We start from the raw sequence: 19,823 nt of genomic DNA, 5'->3' as shown, positions 1-19,823 counted from the left end.
TATATTTTAGCAATTACATTTACTTTTGATACTTAAGTATATTTAAAACCAAATACTTTTAGACTTTTGCTCAAGTATTTTACTGTGTGACTTTCGCTTTTACCAGAGTATGACAATTGGGTACTTTTTCCACCACTGCTGAACTCGATACTGACGAGTCAGCTGAATACAAATCAGCTGATCAAATAAAGTACTAGGCACGTGATTCCTCCATGTGTATGCCGTAAAAGAAAGATGGCGGCGGATATTTTGTACACAATCCACGTTTGTCTTATTTTTGCTTTTAACGGTTCGGTTTTCTTCTAGTTTTATCGGCAATGGTAATAACTACCGTCGGAATGTAAGTTGGGTAGTACATTGTTGTTTACATTTCTGTTGTACAGTGATAAAGTGCTATAAAAGGTTGCTAACGTTAGCTAATCTTTTACTGACCAGATAAGTACTGACCAGTACGTTATTACTACTTTAACGTTAGCTAGTTGACGCTATGAGAATTTAGTTAGCAAGCTAACTAACGTTACTGCTAGATAGCTAGTTATACATTTTAGCTAGTTGGTGATTACTAACATTTTGGATATACGTGTTTGGGTTTGTATTTATAGCTCTAGCCTTATTGTAATGATGACCAACCATCTATAAAACTGTAATTTACCAGTTGTGTGAAGTACTTAAGTAAAAATACTTTAATGTACTTAAGATGTTTTTGGGGGTATCTGTACTTTACTATTTACATTTTTGACTACTTTTACTTCACTACATTCCTAAATAAAATGCTGTATTTTTTTTACTCCTTACATTTTCCCTGACACCCAAAAGTACTTGCTACATTTTGAATGCTTAGCAGGACAGAAAAATTCAAATTCATGCAATTATCAAGAGAACATGCCTGGTCATCCTTACTGCCTCTAATCTGGCGGACTCACTAAAGACAAATGCTTAGTTTGTAAATGATGTGTGAGTGTGCCCCTGGCTATCTGTAAATAAAAACAAGAAAATCGTGCCATCTGGTTTGTTTAATATAAGGAATTTGAAATTATTAATACTTATACTTTTGATACTTAAGTAGATTTAAAACCAAATACTTTTAGACTTTCACTGAAGTATTTTACTGGATGACTTTTACTTAAGTCATTTTTTATGAAGGTATCTTTACTTTTACTCAAGTATGACAATTGGGTACTTTTTCCACCACTATCATTTACCCATTGTTGGACCCCAGCCAACAATGCATACTGTAGCGACATGAGGCTACACAATCCCTTCTGGTTGTGGTGGGTGTGATTTTGAACTAGGGACATGTGAAAAGTTGTCAGACCCCTTGACTTTTTTCACCTTTTGTTACGTTACAGCCGGATACTAAAATGTATTAGATTTTAATCCATCTACACACAGTATCCCATAATGACAAAGCAAAATGTATTTTGTTGTGTGTGCAAATTTATAAAAATAAGTATTCAGACCCTTTGCTATGAGATTTGAAATTGAGCTCCGGTGCATCCTGTTTCCATTGATCATCCTTGAGATGTTTTGACAACTTGGAGTCCACTTGTGGTCAATTCAATTGATTGGACATGATTTGGAAAGGCGCACACCTGTCTATATAAGTTCCCACAGTTGACAGTGCATGTCGGAGCAAAAACCAAGCCATGAGGTTGAAGGAATTGTCCATAGAGCTCTGAGGCAGGATTGTGTCGAGGCACAGATTTGAGGAAGGGTACCAAAACCATTCTGCAGCTTTGAAGGTCCCCAAGAACACAGTGGACTCCATCATTCTTAAATGGAGGAAGTGTGGAACCACTAAGACTTACTTGACCTGGCTGCTCAGGGGAAAAGGGCCTTAGTCAGGGAGGTGACCAAGAATCCGATGGTCACTCTGACAGCTCCAGAGTTCCTCTGTGGAGATGGTTGTCCTTCTGGAAGGTTCTCCCATCTCTGCAGCTGTCCACCAATCAGGCCTTTATGGTAGAGTGGCCAGGTGGAAGTCACTCCTCAGTAAAAGGCACATAACAGTTTGAAGTTTGCCAAAAGGCACCTAAAGACTCTCAGACCATGATAAACAAGATTCTCTAGTCTGATGAAACCTAGATTGAAGTCTTTGGCCTGAATGCCAAGAGTCACGTCTGGAGGAAACTTGGCACCATCCCTACAGTGAAACATCGTGGTGGCAGCATCATGCTGTGGAGATGTTTTTCAGTGACAGGGCAGGGACTGGGAGACTAGTCAGGATCAAGGGAAAGATGAACGGAGCAAAGCACAGAGATCCTTGAGGAAAACCTTCTCCAGAGCGCTCAGGACCTGACTGGGGTGAATGTTCACCTTTTCAACAGAACAATGACCCTAAGCACACAGCCAAGTCAACATAGGAGTGGCTTCGGGACAAGTCTCTGAATGTCCTTGAGTGGCCCAGCCAGAGCAGGAGCTTGAACCCGATCAAACATATCTGGAGACACCTGAAAATGGCTGTGCAGCGATGCTCCCCATCCAACCTGACAGAGCTTGAGAGGATCTGCAGAGATGAATGGGAGAAACTCTCCAAATAAACTCCCCAAATGCCAAGCTTGTAGCGTCATACCCAAGAAGACTCGAGACTGTAATCGCTGCCAGAGGTGCTTCAACAAAGTAGTAAAGAGTCTGAATGCTTATGTAAATGTGATATGTGCAAAAATGTCTAAAAACCTGTTTTTGCTTTTTCATTATCGGGTATTGTGTGTAGATTGAGAGACATTTGGAAAAAGTCAAGGAGTCTGAATACTTTCTGAATGTTTGGGTTTTGCATTTTTCGTAATTTTTTATTTAATTTAACCTTTATTTAATTAGGCAAGTCGGTTAAGAACAAATTCTTATTTACAATGATGGCCTAGGAACTGTGGGTTAACTGCCTTGTTCAGGGAAGAACGACAGATTTTTACCTTGTCAGCTCAGGGATACTCTAGCAACCTTTCGGTTACTGGCCCAACGCTCTAAAAACGAGGGTACCTGCCGTCCCAGTTGCTGAGATAGCTAAATCAAATGGTGCTGAAACAAATATAAACCAAACACTACTCTGTGCTGGCAATCCAGGCATGTCAAATATGAATAAATATTGATTAGGAACGATCTCATTTGAGACCTGCTTTCTTACCAAGTCAGGAGCAATCAGTATGTTTTTAGCGTTGTTGGCCTGAGCAGGACTCTGTGCAAATCTGTTATTGATTCATGAATCACCTCTGTTTACAATTTCAGTTTGCTTGTATGATTCTCACCTGTGTCGCTATAGAAAAATGAGAAAACATACTCTCTGTTTTACTTACCTCTTCCCATGTATCCCTGGAGCTGAACCCTGGTCTGAACTCCTTGCTGACACCGCTGCCCCCTGGTGTTGGCTTGCTCCATGTGCGGGCGCGCGGCAAAAACAACACACTGCATTACCTCCTCTGCAGCCAGGGGGCGCCCGCGTTACTACTGGTGCACATAAGCTCCATTTCATCCAAGGTGGAGGTAGACTGGCCTGCCTTCCTCATGCAAAATACCACAGGCAGCCTGAAAGTGACTCCAGAGAGCAGTGTTCTGTACAGCAACGCACTCATCTTTACCAGGGTGAGTCACAAGTAGTTCTAAATGGATGGTCATCGTTTTCATAAGTGTCAGTTGAGGTGATATTCTGGTGGCTGATACAGGTCACATGACTGTATTTCATCCAAATGCATAAAACATAAAGACGAGGTGCTAGGTTTTGAACCATAATCCAGGTTATGGAAAGTAATCTTTTGCATGGTCAAATTCTAGCTCTAGACATTTCTTGTAGATCATAAATGTTTGGATGGTTGTTAGCAATATGGTAACAGCTCTAACAAACAACTGGGTTTTAAAAACGGGTGGATTTCAGACTGGGCAGCCATACGTAACTCCTTCACTAAACCAACTAATTTGTCTGTCATCAGCTGTGGGAGTATGACGATGTCAACGACACTGCTGACCCTGAGCACCTACCCCCTCCAGCTTTTTCCAGCCCTACGAGCTGCAGAATTTCACCTGGGGCGACCTGAACAAGACATTGGACCCCACAGGCCACACCGCCCTGCTTTGTGGAAGAGACGCCAGCGAGAGCTTCAGCAATGGCTCGCTCTGTCTGAAGGTAGGTGGAACTGGATCATCTAAAGCCAGCATGATGAAATTAGACATTTCATCATGTGAGATTCAGACCGTTGTCTGGATCCACTCAACAGATAGCATGGGACATGGTCTCATCTCTACATTACACCACTTTTAAAGTTCTGAAAATGTCTGACAAACTTTGATTTTATGATTTTAAACTTACTGAAGTGAGTACTACTGATCAGGCAGATTGTACATTTTATTGCATGTTAGCTAGCCTGTATTCAACCATTATTTTCCTAACGTAGTTCTCAGCCTTTGATTTTGAGGGGCGTGACCAAGGCTGGCCCAGTCTCCTCCACAACGCTAACTCCTCCCAGCTGAGGATGGGGCTGGACGTCGTGGCCCCGAGGTCCAATCGCTCCCGCTTTTCCCTAGAGCTACAGGCCGTGGGAGACTCCCAGCCCATGAGCAGAGTGGACATGCTCCGGTCAATAGATGACGAATACACACCCTCCATATTCAAGGTAATGTTTGTGTGTGTGTTTATAGACATGCAGTTATACTATAGTAAGTGTTACTGAGTAACAGAGTGTTTAGATGTTTATATTTCAATTTTTTTTGTGTGGTTGATCATTTATGGTTGATTCACTGTTCTAAACCTTCTCTCTGTAGACTGTCACTAAAGCTGTCAGATTCTACAGTGATCTTGTCTTTCCTCTCCCTTAGGTATCTCAGTGGGTGTCCTCTCCAGTCAACTCCACCTCCCCTGTTCTTGGCTACGCCCAATGGAAGCCCGTGGCCTACCGCAGGCCGTCGCCTGTGTTTGAGGATACCACTCCCTGCCGGCACTCAACGCCTGTCCCTGTAGCCCAGCTTCCCCCCTCCGGCCTGGTGCGGGCTTATTTTGGAGGTGAGCACCAGACCACCGGGCTCAACATGACCTTCAGTATCACTGGAGACCCATTCTACAACACCACCTGGCAATTTTTCCAGAATGGCACAAATTCCCCGATATCAGGGTACTCCTACCTACCTTAGCTGGTAGGTAACTGTTTACATTCTATTGGTTCATATGTTGCATTTTAGCAAATTGAAATGAATTATACAGTAAATTGCAGTTTATAGCCCCACTGTTAACCAATCATCTCACACCACCACCAACTACCTGAAATTATAATTAAATTGTCATCACTGATGATATTCTTCCTTCTCTTGCTTTTTCTCTGTCTTATTGCCTAACCTTTTCTTCTTCCTAATTCAGGACTGTGTTGGTGGGACTGGGCTCTCCTCCTGTGGACTTGTTTTCTCCCCTGGTTCTGGTCATCATGGTGGTGGGGCTGGGCACACCCATGCTGATCATCCTGCTGGGCGGGGTGTGTGCGTGTGTCCGCAAGAACAGGCCCCAAACGCAGGTTTACGAGCCAATCCAGGCCAAGCCAGGATATGTGTCCCGCCTTTAACCATTTTCTAGCCAATGAACAGAGACACCTCTGGGCACAGTTTTTCAAAAGTTTTCTATCTGGATTTATCCTATCGGATACGATTAAATGCATAGAGAAAGTGTCCGGCAGGTGTCAATCTTTTTAAAAATATGAGGTGCACTGATACATGTGGAATACACCACTTGCACGGAGCTCTGTCTAATACGGCCATCCATTGTTGGCACAATCAACCAATAAGTCTTTGACAGAAACTCATTTCTAACCACTTGCATAATTTGGGAATAGGCTGAATCATCCTGTGGACGAGAGTCAATTAATGAGTGCGTTTATTTCTGCTTGTGAATACAGCAAATTGTGAAAAGGCTTCTTACTGTAGTTATACTTTATTATTATAATTTTTTTAAACTCATGATTAAGTACACACTTTCAGTTCTGTGTAAAACAGTATATTATCTTATCATTGTTGCTCAACAAACAGTACACGATGACATGTTACACTGAAGCTGTCTGTTTGGCACTGCCAAGATAGGATATACTGACCTCACATGGGTCCACTGTCTAATGATCGACTCACGCACATATAAATATCTGACGACATTAGAAGAGTCAGAAGGGAGCAGGGTTTTTTTTTCTCAAACCCTGATCTGAGGTCAGTTTTTATTGTAATGGTTTAATAATTGGTGAAGATAAGCTAATCCTGGATCTGCACCTGAAGGAGACCCACACCTGGAGCAGTGAGAGGAAAATAAATCTCAGGGAAGAACCTTATAGAAACAAGGTTTGTTGCTTTCTTTCCAAACCCCCTGGATGTTAGTTATTCTTTGGGGAAATGGGAAGCATAGTTTGGGTCCATGTGCTCTTCAAAGTAAACTTAAATGTGATCATTCTAAAATATGTTTTAGGCTTGTTTTAAATTATTGATTAATGTTTATTTGAGATTCAATGTGTCAGTTAAATTAAGTTAGAAATCGGTATGGGATTAGAAAATGTTTTGTATGATCTTGTAATTAATGTTACTTTGACACCCAGTGTTGATTGTTGCCACACAACATTTTTTTGTCAAACTTCTCCTTTGGAATGAATTTAAAACATGCTTCATAATCAGGTTGTAATCACAGAGTAAATTACCTTGTGGAGTTTTTACCTGTGCTTTTCTATTAGGCAACAATATGTTACCTTAATTTCAGAGCTAAATGCAAAAACACCAGTACCTGAAATATTATTATGCAATCTAATACACAGGTCATGTTCATTTTATTTTGAGGAGACTTTACCTTTTAAATGAACTGAATGGTAATGTATTGTCTCAATCCATACAATTGTCTTCTTTTTTAAAGAAGAAATGGATAGGCAAGTTATTTACTGCTCATTTATTTTCTTTGTTAAACAGTGTCTGGTACACAATGTCATTACAGAAATGTCAACATGTTTTAAAAAAGCAACAAGGACCTCTAAATATAACTGGTTTCTTGGCCACATTTTATATACACAATATTGTTTTAGATTATATATATATATATATATATATATATATATTTTTTTCCATCTCTACAAGAGATGGGAAAAGGCAGGCTGTTAGAATGTACATAATTGTATTACAAAATATATTTTTTCTTTACAAACTACACATCTGTTTTCATTATTCAACTACATTATCACTAAGACGCAGATGATGCCAGCTCTTGGCTGCATTTTTCCATTGCAGGCAAGCATTTAAATAACAACTAAGAAAAAGTGCAGTCAGCTAACCAGTCATGTGAGGCAGTCAATGTCCAGTGACATGCTTTTCAAATCCCATGACATGGGACCTGTCCAATCACATGAGGATGCTGTAAGAAATACCATGTCCAATCAAATTATGTCCAGCAGTGAGAGATCCTGAAACGCATAGTTGGCTGTAATTTATCTACAACTGACATTGCTGCCATCAGAGGATACCAAGAACGCCATCTTAGTTGAAAATAGTGTTCCTGGATGCATCCAATTCCCCAGGTCACCTAAGTAGGTTAGAGCAGTGTCCTTTCACAGAGTCCTCGACCATGTCTCCATCTGCCAGCTTGTTAAGCTCCTCCAGGTCTAGGGGATCGATCTGAAGGGGGTTATCCAGGGCAAAGGGGTCTGCATCAAATCCCAGCATAGGCAGAACTCCAGAGAAATCCTCAAAAGCTGTTTTGTCTATTAAGTGGGAAACAAAGATAAAGTGGATAAGAGAGAAAGATTATGACCGGGATTAAATCCCGAATGCGGGTTACAGGCATTGTGGCTTTTAAAGGTAAGCTCCCGTACGCAGAGTTCCCATTCATGGTAAACGCATATGTCGGCTCAATCGGAAATTGCCTTTACAAGCCGCAATGCCTGTAACCCGCAATCGGATTGAATCCCGCCAAAAGTTTTAAAATAGACAAGATAAGCTTTATAAAAGGTTAAAATCGCGGTGGCAATTAAAAAAAAAAATGCTTATGATTCAATTGCCATGTCCAACATTTCAGGAAATGGACTTGTAACTGTCTAGATGAAACAACACCCTGTGTAAATTAAAAAATAAGGTAACACTTCCCCCAAATGTTAACTATTTAACTGCAGCAAGCGATTAAAAATTATAAGAGGGGGGAAGGAGTGGGTCTTACCTGTCATAAGGATGTTATGACAGTCCACACTGCTTTGGTTATGGCAGTGGGCGGACATCTGAGGTACTTGGATCCCACAGTAAACCCCTCCATCTTTCCCAACCACAGATTGAGGCCCAGAATCTCCCCAGAGAGGCTCCTTACTCAGTTGTCCCAGCTGGGCAGAGTTGTGGACAACCAACAAAGATTAGAGACCGTTAGATTAAAACTATGGACACTGAATGAATCGACAGGTAAAATAGTTGTCCTTTCAATACTGTTAGATTATTTACAGTTTTAGGTCTTAGGTTACCTGCTGGGAAAGCGCCTGAGTCTGGCTGGGTGTGAGGTGTAGGCCCATGTAGGACTCATTCTGGAAATGATCCAGTATGGAAGAGTCCTAAGAAAGCAGAAAGGGGGCAAGTGAACCATTAATAGGGCTGCACATTGAAATTGCAATATTGACATGTGCAATACCCATATCGCAAGAGATCGATATCGCATGCAATACATCCGTTTTGATAGTTGACTTGTTTTTTCTATCTTGCGGCTGCTTCCCTCACACAACAAGCCCGCCCCCTGTCACTCTAGCAGCACAGTTCCCCAGTTAGATTCACTATACAGATGTAGCATCTTAATTTGAGCCAGTTTGCTACAGTAGGAGAATAATCCTGCAGCAACAGGACATTTGAATTATTATGTGGATTATAATTAATGGACATGTTTCTAGGGGTTGATACATTTATGGTAAGGGAAAAATAAATCAAAAATCAAAGTGGAAATTACAAACTTCAAATGCCTTTTTAAACCTCAAATACAATACAAGTTTTACAGGTATGTTCTCCTGTAACAGGGTTATCAAATTAAAATCCTACATCTAAGTTTGCCTGCAGTTATGTTAGGTCAAATGCATTCAACTGATTGTTCCAAACAAGAACGATGCTGTTTTCCACTTTTCTTCTACATTCTATTCCAACAGTTCACCAAAGTGTTTTGATCTATATCGCACATCAAACCGCAAAATTTGATTAAAAAAATTGCAATTCCATTTTTTGCGGCCCTACATTACCATCCCTTACTGATAGACCAAACATCAAATAGCCTCTTACTGATCCTAAACATAGCCTAAACTGACCCTAAACATAGCCTAAACTGACCCTAAACATAGCCTAAACTGACCCTTAAACATAGCCTAAACTGACCATAAACATAGCCTAAACTGACCCTTAAACATAGCCTAAACTGACCATAAACATAGCCTACATCACAGACAAAACAAAGAGGCTGATAAAAGTGCAAAATGTACACTGACACAAAGTCAAAATAAACAAACTCAAACTAGTGAAAACAGATGGGGTTATTCTCACATTGTAGAGGTCCGGACTGTTGTCCATGAAGGAGTTCATCTGTGAGGAGAGTTTGGTCGACTGAATCTGGTCCTTCTGACCTTGCACCTTTTGATGTGCCCAGCTCCTTCCCTGGACTTGGGTCTGATGCTTACGAGTCATCTGCATCGTTGGTACTTTTTGTGGGTTTGTCATGTTCTGCCCACTCAAGTTGAGGCTCTGAGATGGCGGGTATGCACACTGGAGATGCCACTGATGTTGCTGCTGTTGCTGCAGCTGGTTGCCATTTTGCCGCTGCTGCTGTTGGTATGGTTGAAACTGCTGAAGCTGCTGTTGCTGCTGTAGCACCTCATCTTGTCGAAGTGCTCGGTGTTGCTGAGGTTGTCTTTGGCATGCTTGTTGTTGATACTGTTGCTGATGTGGGTTCTGCTGGTGTGGGTGTTGCTGGTGCAGCTGGTATTGTTGCCTTTGCTTCTCTTGCTGTTGCTGTGGGAGGTTTTGGTACACTTGTTTCTGTTGTTGCTGGTGCTCTTGTTGTCGTTGATGCTGTTCCTTTTGTAATTGATGTAAGTGTTGCTGCTGTAAGTTCTCACACTGGTTTGACACACTTTGACGTTGCTGTTTTGTGTCCAGGTCCTGACCTTCTGTCTGGACATGCTGGATCTGGCATTGATATACTTGATTTGGGTGTTGGTACTGTTGTTGATGGTGATATTCCACTCGTTGGAGATTGTGTGTCTGTGGGAGCTGTTGCTGTGGGTGTTGTTGAGGATGTTGTTGTTGCTGCTGCTGCTGCTGCTGATGTACACCTCGTTGTTGTAGATCCCTGGATTTCTCGTGGGGTGGTGGCGTTTTCTGCGGTTCCTGCCTGGGTTGCTGCTGCCCCTCTGTCAGAGAATGCTGCCGCTGTGGCAGACCTCTATGCATGGGCTGCTGAGCTGCTGGAGTACCCTCGTGTTGAGGTTGGCAGTGACGATACCCTGGTGGCCTTGATTCCTGTGGTAATTGGTTGGTGTTCAGGAGAACTCCCTTGGAATTTAAATAAGAGCAATACATCAAACTGTCTTAATATGGAATTATATGAAATAATCGTATTAACGAAAACAATGATGTCACTTAAATTCCAGTTTTCTGGAGATACCTGAGTTATAGAAGATAACTTTGGAGACCCAACCGGTGAAAACTGTTTAGATTGGAGCCAGCGAGACTCTCCACCAGTGGGAACGACCAGTGGGCTGAGGGGAGTCCGCCTCCTTGATGGCGGCACCTGCGTCTGGCTCGTTGGACGTGGGGAGCAGGATAGCGAAGAGGAGGAGCAAGAGCGGGATCCACCAATCCCACTGCTGTAGCTACAGTGGCTAGTTGTGGATTGCAGGGATAGGCCGCTTAGGGAAGAACTGCTGAGGAAGGACTGGAGGGATTGGTTGCTAGGGGATGACTGCAGGGAAGTGTTGCTGAGTGAGAAGTTCAAGGAGGTGGAGCTCAGAGAGCTCGAAAGGGAGTGGCTGCTGAGAGAGGATTGGATATTGGGGATGCTGTGGGAGGACTGGAGCAATGGGTTACTGTATGAGCCTTGGAGAGACAACGACAAACCTGAGAATACAGAATAAATGGACACCATCATCACCATGTGAACATACCTCAACTGGCACCGACATACAGTAAGAACTTAGCACACAGACAAACACACCTGGCAAGGGAAATTCATCGTCCCTGGCTCCAAGGTGAGAGGGAGTTCCAGGTAGGTGGCCAGTGCTGCAGGCTGTGGGTTTGTCTGGGTCCACACCTACTGGCTGTGGGGAGGGGAGGTGCAGGCTGGAGAGGTCGGGCAAGGAGCCACTCACATTGAGAGCGGACGGGACGTTGAGAGCACTGAACTGCTGATCTGGCGAGGACAGGATGCTGGAGAAAACCACAAGAGGGAAAGATGGGAGGTTCAGCTAGGGCCCAGGGGTTGACTTTCCTTTTGACCATATTCATTTGGAAAAGCGGATCTTACTTTACACCAGGGAATTTACGTGATTTGATTCCAGTGGGAAGTGCAGGACACTAGGATGAGAAACAATTAGCAAGGAAACATCAGCTACATCAATGGGAAAAATAGTCACGCATCTGCTAGACTCAATAGAGAAATATCGCACCCGTTCGTTCGCATAGGAAATATGAAGCATTGTGGATGGTTACATTGGCAGGAAAAAGGAGAATAATACCTTCTTGGTATTTCTTAATGGTTTTCCCTCTTCTAGGACATTCTCCTCAATCGGAGGCACTGGATATGGAAAGACTGAGTTGACAAAGAGGAAACCATCCAATTGGATTAACGCATGGCATAGAAAATAAAGGCATTCGCTATAATTAACTAAGGACTAACGCAAGAACACCGAACACAATGCTATGACTATTTCAATATGACCGGAGGCATTGTGGACTTACCACCACGTCTGTTCCGTGAGGTTAAAGCCTGCTGGTTGGGGCTCAAATGGTCCCCTGTGTGGGTGTTCCTCACACTGGTGTGCAGGGCCGAGTCTGAGTTAGTTCTGGGGAGGAGAGCACACATCTTAGAGGGGAAAGCAAGAGCGTAGAAGAACAGCAGAGAAACACCATGGATACATTGCTCACCTATTAAGTGCTGTGATGGGAAGGTGCATCTGTTGGCTTTTGTCCACTGTGCTTGACCAGTTCCTTTTCGTGTGACAGAATCAGAGTCAAAATATGTATTAAGATATTTATTACGAAGTGAACTAAATATATCAGTTTGGATCCGTTACCTTCTCCAGCTGGGCTCGGGTGGTGGAGACGGATGAACTGAGCGGTAGGGAGAGTTGTCATTCTGTGACGGAGTGTTAAGGCTACACACAGTGTCCTTAGAAAAACCTAGGCATAGACCTACTGTTGGCAAACAATGGTACGAAAAGTTAACAGGGCATTGTCTGCACTGTGCGGTGTGCATGATTAATCCCCTCCATCTGTTTCTTAAGTGGGTCAACTTTTAACCTCTTAGAAAAAAAGGTGCTATCTAGAACCGAAAAGGGTTCTTTCGGCTGTACCCATAGGAGAACCCTTTGAATAACCCTTTTTGGTTCTAGCTAGAACCCTTTTGGTTCCAGATGGAACCATTTCCACAGAGAGTTCTACATGGAACCCAAAAAGGGTTCTACCTACAACCCAAAAGGGTTCTACCTGGAACCAAAATGGGGACAGCCGAAGAACAGTAGTGTGGCATTTGACCCCAGCCTGCTTTTTACACACAATAGATGTTTGATCATCTTGCAATAGGCAGGAAGTAGGCTACTGTGGATTTAAGGCAATAGTTCACCCCTTTATTGCAATATATTTATTGCAATATATAACTATTGCTTTACATTCACTTTTATGGTTGTCCTCCAGTGCTTGACTTGGGCAGGAGCTCACCGGTGCTGAGTACTGGCACCACCATTTTACTACTGTTTGAGCTCCTGTTCCTCTTCTAGAATATTAGCTCAAAAGTATTGTGGAGCTCCTGCACCTAAATGTAAACAGTGCTGGCACCCAAAATGAGCACAGGCCCCTATTTTAGTCCAAGTCAAGCACTGTCGTCCTCCATGCACTTCAGATATCTGGAGTGCATGGAGGACGAGCATCATTTCTGTGTGCTTACTTTACTAGAGTAGCAAATGGCTAACGTTAGCATTGACCATTAGAAAACCCTTAATAGCTTCTGTTTGTGCTTTAGCCAACTATGAATCACAGCCAGTCCTATGTTAGTGTTCACCAATCTTTTCTTAGTCAAGATCACTTTCTAAGTCAAAATGCAAGCCGAGATCTACCGCTCAGATTTAAATGAAATAAAAAATGTAAAAAATAAATAAAAACATGACTTAAAAAACATAAGCCTATACAACATTAACCCATTGAAAACAGTTATGTAGCAATGAGGTTTGTGCAGTAGGCTATAGGCCCAATACCTTATCACTGCATATTGGCGACGCTTGAATTGCCCTGCCAATGTTGTTCTTCTCAGACCCTTTTGAAGTTATATTTAAAATAAATGGTATATAAGGTATAGGATCACACTGATAATATATCGCTTAATGTATTACTTGTGAAAAACATTTTTTTTACTGGACTGAAGGCCTGCATCTGATGCTCAGTCTGAGGGGAGGTATTGGTATTTGGTATTTTATTAGGATACCCATTAGCTGTTGCAAAAGCAGCAGCTACTCTTCCTGGGATCCACACGAAACATGAAAAATAATACAGAATGACACAATACAGAACATCATTAGATAAGAACAGCTCAAGGACAGAACTACATACATTTTTAAAAAGGCACACGTAGCCTCCCGGGTGGTGCAGTGGTTAAGGGCACTGTACTGCAGCGCCAGCTGTGCCATCAGAGTCCTGGGTTAGCGCCCAGGCTCTGTCGTAACCGGCCGCGACCGGGAGGTCCGTGGGGCGACGCACAATTGGCCTAGCGTTGCCCGGGTTAGGGAGGGCTTGGTCGGTAGGGGTGTCCTTGTCTCATCGCGCACCAGCGACTCCTGTGGCGGGCTGGGCGCAGTGTACGCTAGCCAAGGTGGCCAGGTGCACGGTGTTTCCTCCGGCGCATTGGTGCGGCTGGCTTCCGGGTTGGATGTGCGCTGTGTTAAAGAAGCAGCGGCTTGGTTGGTTGTGTATCGGAGGACGCATGACTTTCAACCTTCGTCTCTCCCGAGCCCGTACGGGAGTTGTAGCGATGAGACAAGATAGTAGCTACTACAACAATTGGATACTACGAAATTGGGGAGAAAAAGGGGTAAAATTCCAGCTGATGGCGAAACTTAAGTCGAACTGCATTACTTCTGCCTCGTGCACCAATTCATGTTGTTAGTCCTATGACCAGAGAAAGTGAAATATTCCTCGATATTAAAAAAGACACAAGCCGCAAATAATAACGCAATTTTATCGAAACAAACATTTTATGGCTTATTAAACTTTTGAACAAAGTGTTTACAGTGCTGAATAACAACTTACTCATGAAAACAGCAGCTCTTTTCTATATTCATTGAGTCTCTCTCTAGTCATGATTTTAAAAGCTTTGAAATTTCACATGATCAACTTCGCTGTGCGTTTGAGGCTTCTTTTTACAGTCTATGGCGCGAGGAAACTGCTGGGACACAGTGATCTGAGCTATCTGATTGGCCTATAGGTGCACTTGATTTGCTATCTACTATGCAGGCTGGGCCTGCCGGGTAGGCGGAGTTCTACCTTCATAGATATGAAATAGTTCAAAATGGGAACACCTTGCCTTCCCGGCGCTAGGGCTGCTGAATCAAGTGCACCTACCGTCAACAGCACGAAACAAATACGAAAATAGAAACGCAAGGCTTTATCGTTGTTTTTTTAATGAAATGTTTGGTGATTGACTAGGACTGGCTTGACCGGTTGGTGACCACTGTCCTATGGGATCAACTAAGCAATACAGACATTGTTACACTAGTAATGACCTCACTTCACTTTGTCACTTTAAGTGACCCGTCACTGCCTGCCCTTGACTGAGCAGAAAGGATACATGTCTCCTGTTTGGCCTGACTGGGAAACTGAGCCGCCCCTCTCCTGGTGTCCGCTCTGACATTGGGTGAAGTCTTATGGGGCAGCCATTGTCTGGACTACAGGGGAGCTGAACCTAACAGTCAGACAGATCAAGGGTTCATTTGACTTTCAGTAGCCTACAGTTGAAGTCGGAAGTTTACATACACTTAGGTTAGAGTCATTAAAACTTGTTTTTCAACCACTCCACAAATTTCTTGTTAACAAACTATAGTTTTGGCAAGTCTGTTAGGACATCTACTTTGTGCATGACACAAGTCATTTGTCCAACAATTGTTTACAGACAGATTATTTCACTTATTCACTGTATCACAATTCCAGTGGGTCAGAAGTTTATATACATTAAGTTGACTGTGCCTTTAAACAGCTAGGAAAATTCCAGAAAATGAAGTCATGAATTTAAAAGCTTCTGATAGGCTAATTGACATCATTTGAGTCAATTGTAGGTGTACCTGTGGATGTATTTCAAGGCCTACCTTCAAACTCAGTGCCTCTCTGCTTGACAACATGGGAAAATCAAAAGAAATCAGCCAAGACCTCAGAAAATAAATTGTAGACCTCCACAAGTCTGGTTCATCCTTGGGAGCAATTTCCAAACACCTGAAGGCACCACGTTCATCTGTACAAACAATAGTACGCAAGTATAAACACAATGGGATCACACAGCCATCATACCACTCAGGAGGGAGACACGTTCTGTCTCCTAGAGATGAACGTACTTTGGTGCGAAAAGTGCAAATCAATCCCAGAACAGCAGCAAAGGACCTTGTGAAGATGCTGGGGGAAACAAGTGCAAAAGTATATATTTCCACAGTAAAACAAGTCCTATATCGACATAACCTGAAAGGCCACTCAGCAAGGAAGAAGCCACTGCTCCAAAACTGCCATAAAAAAGCCAGACTATGGTTTGCAACTGCACATGGGGACAAAGATGGTACTTTTTGGAGAAATGTCCTCTGGTCTGATGAAATAAAAATAGAACTGTTTGGCCATAATGACCATTGCTATGTTTGGAGGAAAAAGGGGGAGGCTTGCAAGCAGAAGAACACCATCCCAACCGTGAAGTACGGGGGTGGCAGCATCATGTTGTGGGGGTGCTTTGCTGCAGGAGGGACTGGTGCACTTCACAAAATAGATATCATCATGAGAAAGGAAAATTATGTGGATATATTGATGCAACATCTCAAGACATCAGTCAGGAAGTTAAAGCTTGGTCGCAAATGGGTCTTCCAAATGGACAATGACCCCAAGCATGCTTCCAAAGTTGTGGCAAAATGGCTTAAGGACAACAAAGTCAAGGTAATGGAGTGGCCATCACAAAGCCCTGACCTCCATCCTATAGAACATTTGTGGGCAGAACTGAAAAATTGTGTGCAAGGTTTGAGGCCTACAAACCTGACTCAGTTACACCCAACTTATTGTGGGAAGCTTGTGGAAGGCTACCCAAAAAGTTTGACCCAAGTTATACAATTTAAAGACAATGCTGCTAAATACTAATTGGCTGTATGTAAACTTCTGACCCACTGGGAATGTGATGAAAGAAATAAAATATGAAATAAATCATTCTCTCTACTATTATGCTGACATTTCACAGTCTTAAAATAAAGTGGTGATCCTAACTGACCTAAGACAGAGATTTTTTACTAGGATTAAATGTCAGGAATTGTGAAAAACTGAGTTTAAATGTATTCGGCTAAGGTGTATGTAAACTTCCCGACTTCAACTGTACTTCATATAACCATTTCTATAGCCTACATGTACGTAAATAGGCTAATAAATAGACAAATGGTTGTAAAGAGTAAGTCATGTAGTTAAAAGTCATATGTTAGTAATAACTCTCACCTGTACATCTGAGGTGCTTCTCCCAATCTGGTTGACATTGGGAAGGGAGCCTCCGTAATAGGTGCCAAAGCTTCTGGCCTGCCGCGCTCTCTGGACCTGAATCTGAAACCCGGAAAGAGTTGGGCGATAAAGGAGGAGTGAATAAAGACAACAACTAGTTTAATTTGGTTAATTACCAGAAAAAGCTAATGGCATTTACAGTCAATGTTATAATAGTCTCACTTGTATAATGGAATTACTGGTAATTGTAAAACTGAGACAAAGTATATTCCGTATATAGTGACACTATAAGAGTGAGTCAAGGTTACTGTTGGCTCAGTCTCGGAAAGAATACTGCCAACCCTTGGCATGAACATGGAAATCAGATACTGCAGGAGAAATACCCTGGCATACTTCAAAAGCCAATGTGTAATAAACCATAAGTGTAGCTGACTACCGTCTCCTATTTCTATTTTAAGGATTGTGTTGCATGGTGGTTAGGTAACATGTCGAATTAGGGTATTAATGATATGTAAAGTGTAGGCTATGCAAGAGGTCAAATATCTACATTAAAACAAGTGCCATGAAGTCTAGGCTCCTCCATTTCAAGCCAGAGCAGTGGGCTGCAACTCATTGCACCTGACACCCAGCCTGGTCTCGTTGACTAAACGTAACATAGTAAATGTAAATCCAGGACACTCAAATTTGTATATGTTTTTCCATTTGGTATGGTTACATAAGACAGATGGTTACTTAAGGAAAAAACAAAACTAGGGTGGAACCCGAATATCTAGCAACCCAAAGCTTACGTGTTTTAATCTCATCACGGACAACTTTAGCATTTGAGCTAATTAGCAGCTTTTCAGCTACTTACTTATTTTTATCCAAAAACTTTCCTTATCCCAGGATACTTCAACTGGTGACTATCCAAAAGAATAAAGAAAAAGGAGCATTCAGTTGCTGTGTAAATCTGATAAATTTTTTGACGGGACAAGCAAACAATAGGCTTACGTTTTTGCATGAATCGCTTACGCCATCGGCATGGTTCACCTTCATCGGCCACTCTGATGAAGGCAATTCATGCCAAAACATAGGCCTATTGTTTGTTTGTCCCGTCAATAAATTGATCCGGTTTATGCAGCAACAGAGTGCTCTTTATTCTCCCATAGGGTAAGGGATGTTTTTTGGAATTTCAAGTCCTTCAGTCAAGCACCTTTTTCAAGCACCTTTTTCATTTAAGCTGTGCTGAAGCGCATTTGGGTATACCTTTTTACCATTGTTCTTTTTAGCTACTTTGCAACTACTTAGCATGTTAGCTAACCCTTCCCCTGACGCTAACCTTAACCCTTTTAACTAACACTAAGCTTAACCCTTTTACCTAACCCTAACCCCTAGCCTAGCTAATGTTAGCCAGCTAGCTAACGTTTGCCACCTAGCCTGAATTCGTAACATATCAAACGTTTCCCAAATTCGTAACATATTGTAGGTTTTGCAAATTCATAACATATTGTACGTTTTGCAAATTTGTAACATATCATACCAATTGTAATTTGTATCATGTCATACGAAATAGGTGATGGACATCCACAAATTAATACATTCTCATACAAAACGTAACATATCATACTAAATGGAGTGTCCCGGATTTACATACAGAATAATACAAAATGCTCTGAGACCAGGTTGCGACACCAGATAGGATTCTGCATTGTGTTCACAACATTGAAGATTGAGGTGCAATGTAGCCCAGCTATAACATGGACAGTGCGCTCTATAACGCAGAATAGGGGAACGCAAACTTGCGCACTTTACACATACGTCTACCATGTTTCAAACATATATGTATTACACCCCCGGCAAAAAGCTGGAGTCAAATTCACAGAAGGCAATTAGATTCCAAAACGATAACATAAAGTATCATATTATCCACTACTTAATACACTCACTGAACTCTGAGGTTGTAGCACTCCAACTGTGTACTGGGACAATGACACACACTCCCATAGAAATAGAATAGTAATTATATTTAATATTGACACAATAACAAATCAGCACACTCCTAGCCTAATAGACACCCCCATGAATAGCAACGTGAAGACATAGCCCATAACTCTTAACATATTTACATTGTTCAAATCTACTATGCAGGCTACCCCAAGATTGCAATTTGTAATTCTTGCCTTGGAGGTTGTGGGAAGCCTGCACTCCATGCAGCTCTATGGCAAATCAACAGGTGTTATAAGCATGCAATAAATGTGGTATAAGTATATATAAAGCATATATTATGTTTAAAGATTACAGTTAGAGTGTTTTGAAGTTAAATTATATCGACACTTTGGATTAAACTGAGATTTGTCAACCAGGGAATAGACTATTTGCGGTGATAGTCTCTATATTGCAAAATCGAGCGCGCTGCTTAATATGGCCTGGAATTTATTGCGTCTCTGAAAAGTAAAAACAAAGTCCTCTGACTGTCTGGTGGTCAACATCACTGACGTTTGATTTTTTTTCACGGCTTTGTGGTTACTCAAGTTTTATCAACACAAAGCGCGTAGGCCTGTACTCTTGACTCACCCTGGTGGAAGTGATGTCCATCATAACCTCCTGGAAGGCTGCGGTGTCCTCAGCTTGCCGCTGGGTGAGGAGTGCTATCTTCTCGCTAAACTTTCGCGGATTGCAGGACCCAGAACTAGAGCCTGGCCCCTGGCCTACCCCGCAGCCCCCGCTGCCTGTACCTGCCATAAACATAATAGATCACAATTAGTGTACAATTAACTTGACACAAGCCCCCAGAGAACAAGTTGCAAGCCGAGAAGGACGACTTTATTCACGTCATTTCGAAGCGCTTTGTGGGATATGTTGTTCTTTAATAGAAGCGGAGGCGTGTAAAACCACAAAATTAAACTACAAGACCCATGCTTAGTTTTTTCATCACAGACAATAACAACTTTGTGGATATGGGA

General features: G+C 42.2%; 2 protein-coding genes across 7 annotated transcripts; one reads left to right on the top strand and one right to left on the bottom strand.

Annotated features, from left to right (window-relative positions):
* The first annotated feature begins 234 nt into the window (after positions 1 to 234).
* Positions 235 to 7,135, top strand: LOC110496292 (glycosylated lysosomal membrane protein). The gene is given in 9 exon segments (XM_090208711.1): positions 235 to 263; positions 265 to 352; positions 3,313 to 3,576; positions 3,921 to 3,969; positions 3,972 to 4,114; positions 4,383 to 4,601; positions 4,804 to 5,056; positions 5,106 to 5,118; positions 5,339 to 7,135. Coding segments are annotated over 9 exon segments (1,257 nt in total). The 3' UTR covers positions 5,538 to 7,135.
* LOC110496291 (uncharacterized) lies at positions 6,875 to 19,714 on the bottom strand. Of its 6 annotated transcripts, none has more exons than XM_021572106.3 (14): positions 19,435 to 19,714; positions 16,882 to 16,983; positions 15,002 to 15,115; positions 12,240 to 12,301; positions 12,091 to 12,153; positions 11,905 to 12,008; positions 11,682 to 11,755; positions 11,471 to 11,520; positions 11,162 to 11,373; positions 10,613 to 11,064; positions 9,493 to 10,467; positions 8,439 to 8,525; positions 8,147 to 8,303; positions 6,875 to 7,694 (listed from the first exon to the last, which is right to left on the bottom strand). In XM_021572106.3, exons 1-14 carry the CDS (start codon positions 19,606 to 19,608, stop codon positions 7,513 to 7,515), a joined length of 2,808 nt encoding a protein of 935 aa, XP_021427781.3. In that variant the 5' UTR covers positions 19,609 to 19,714; the 3' UTR covers positions 6,875 to 7,512. The 6 variants fall into 6 exon arrangements, with proteins under 6 accessions (XP_021427781.3, XP_090064831.1, XP_021427779.3 ...); XM_090208705.1 differs by having other exon boundaries at positions 11,682 to 11,740; XM_021572104.3 differs by having other exon boundaries at positions 9,493 to 10,500; positions 19,435 to 19,713.
* Between the last annotated feature and the right edge of the window lie 109 nt (positions 19,715 to 19,823).

This window comes from Oncorhynchus mykiss, chromosome 18 (genome assembly GCF_057628025.1).
Source record: "Oncorhynchus mykiss isolate SJ-2025 chromosome 18, ASM5762802v1, whole genome shotgun sequence".
NCBI classification, from domain to species: Eukaryota; Metazoa; Chordata; class Actinopteri; order Salmoniformes; family Salmonidae; genus Oncorhynchus; species Oncorhynchus mykiss.
Note: the sequence above shows the minus strand (reverse complement) of the source record. Positions and strands in the feature narration are given on the sequence as shown.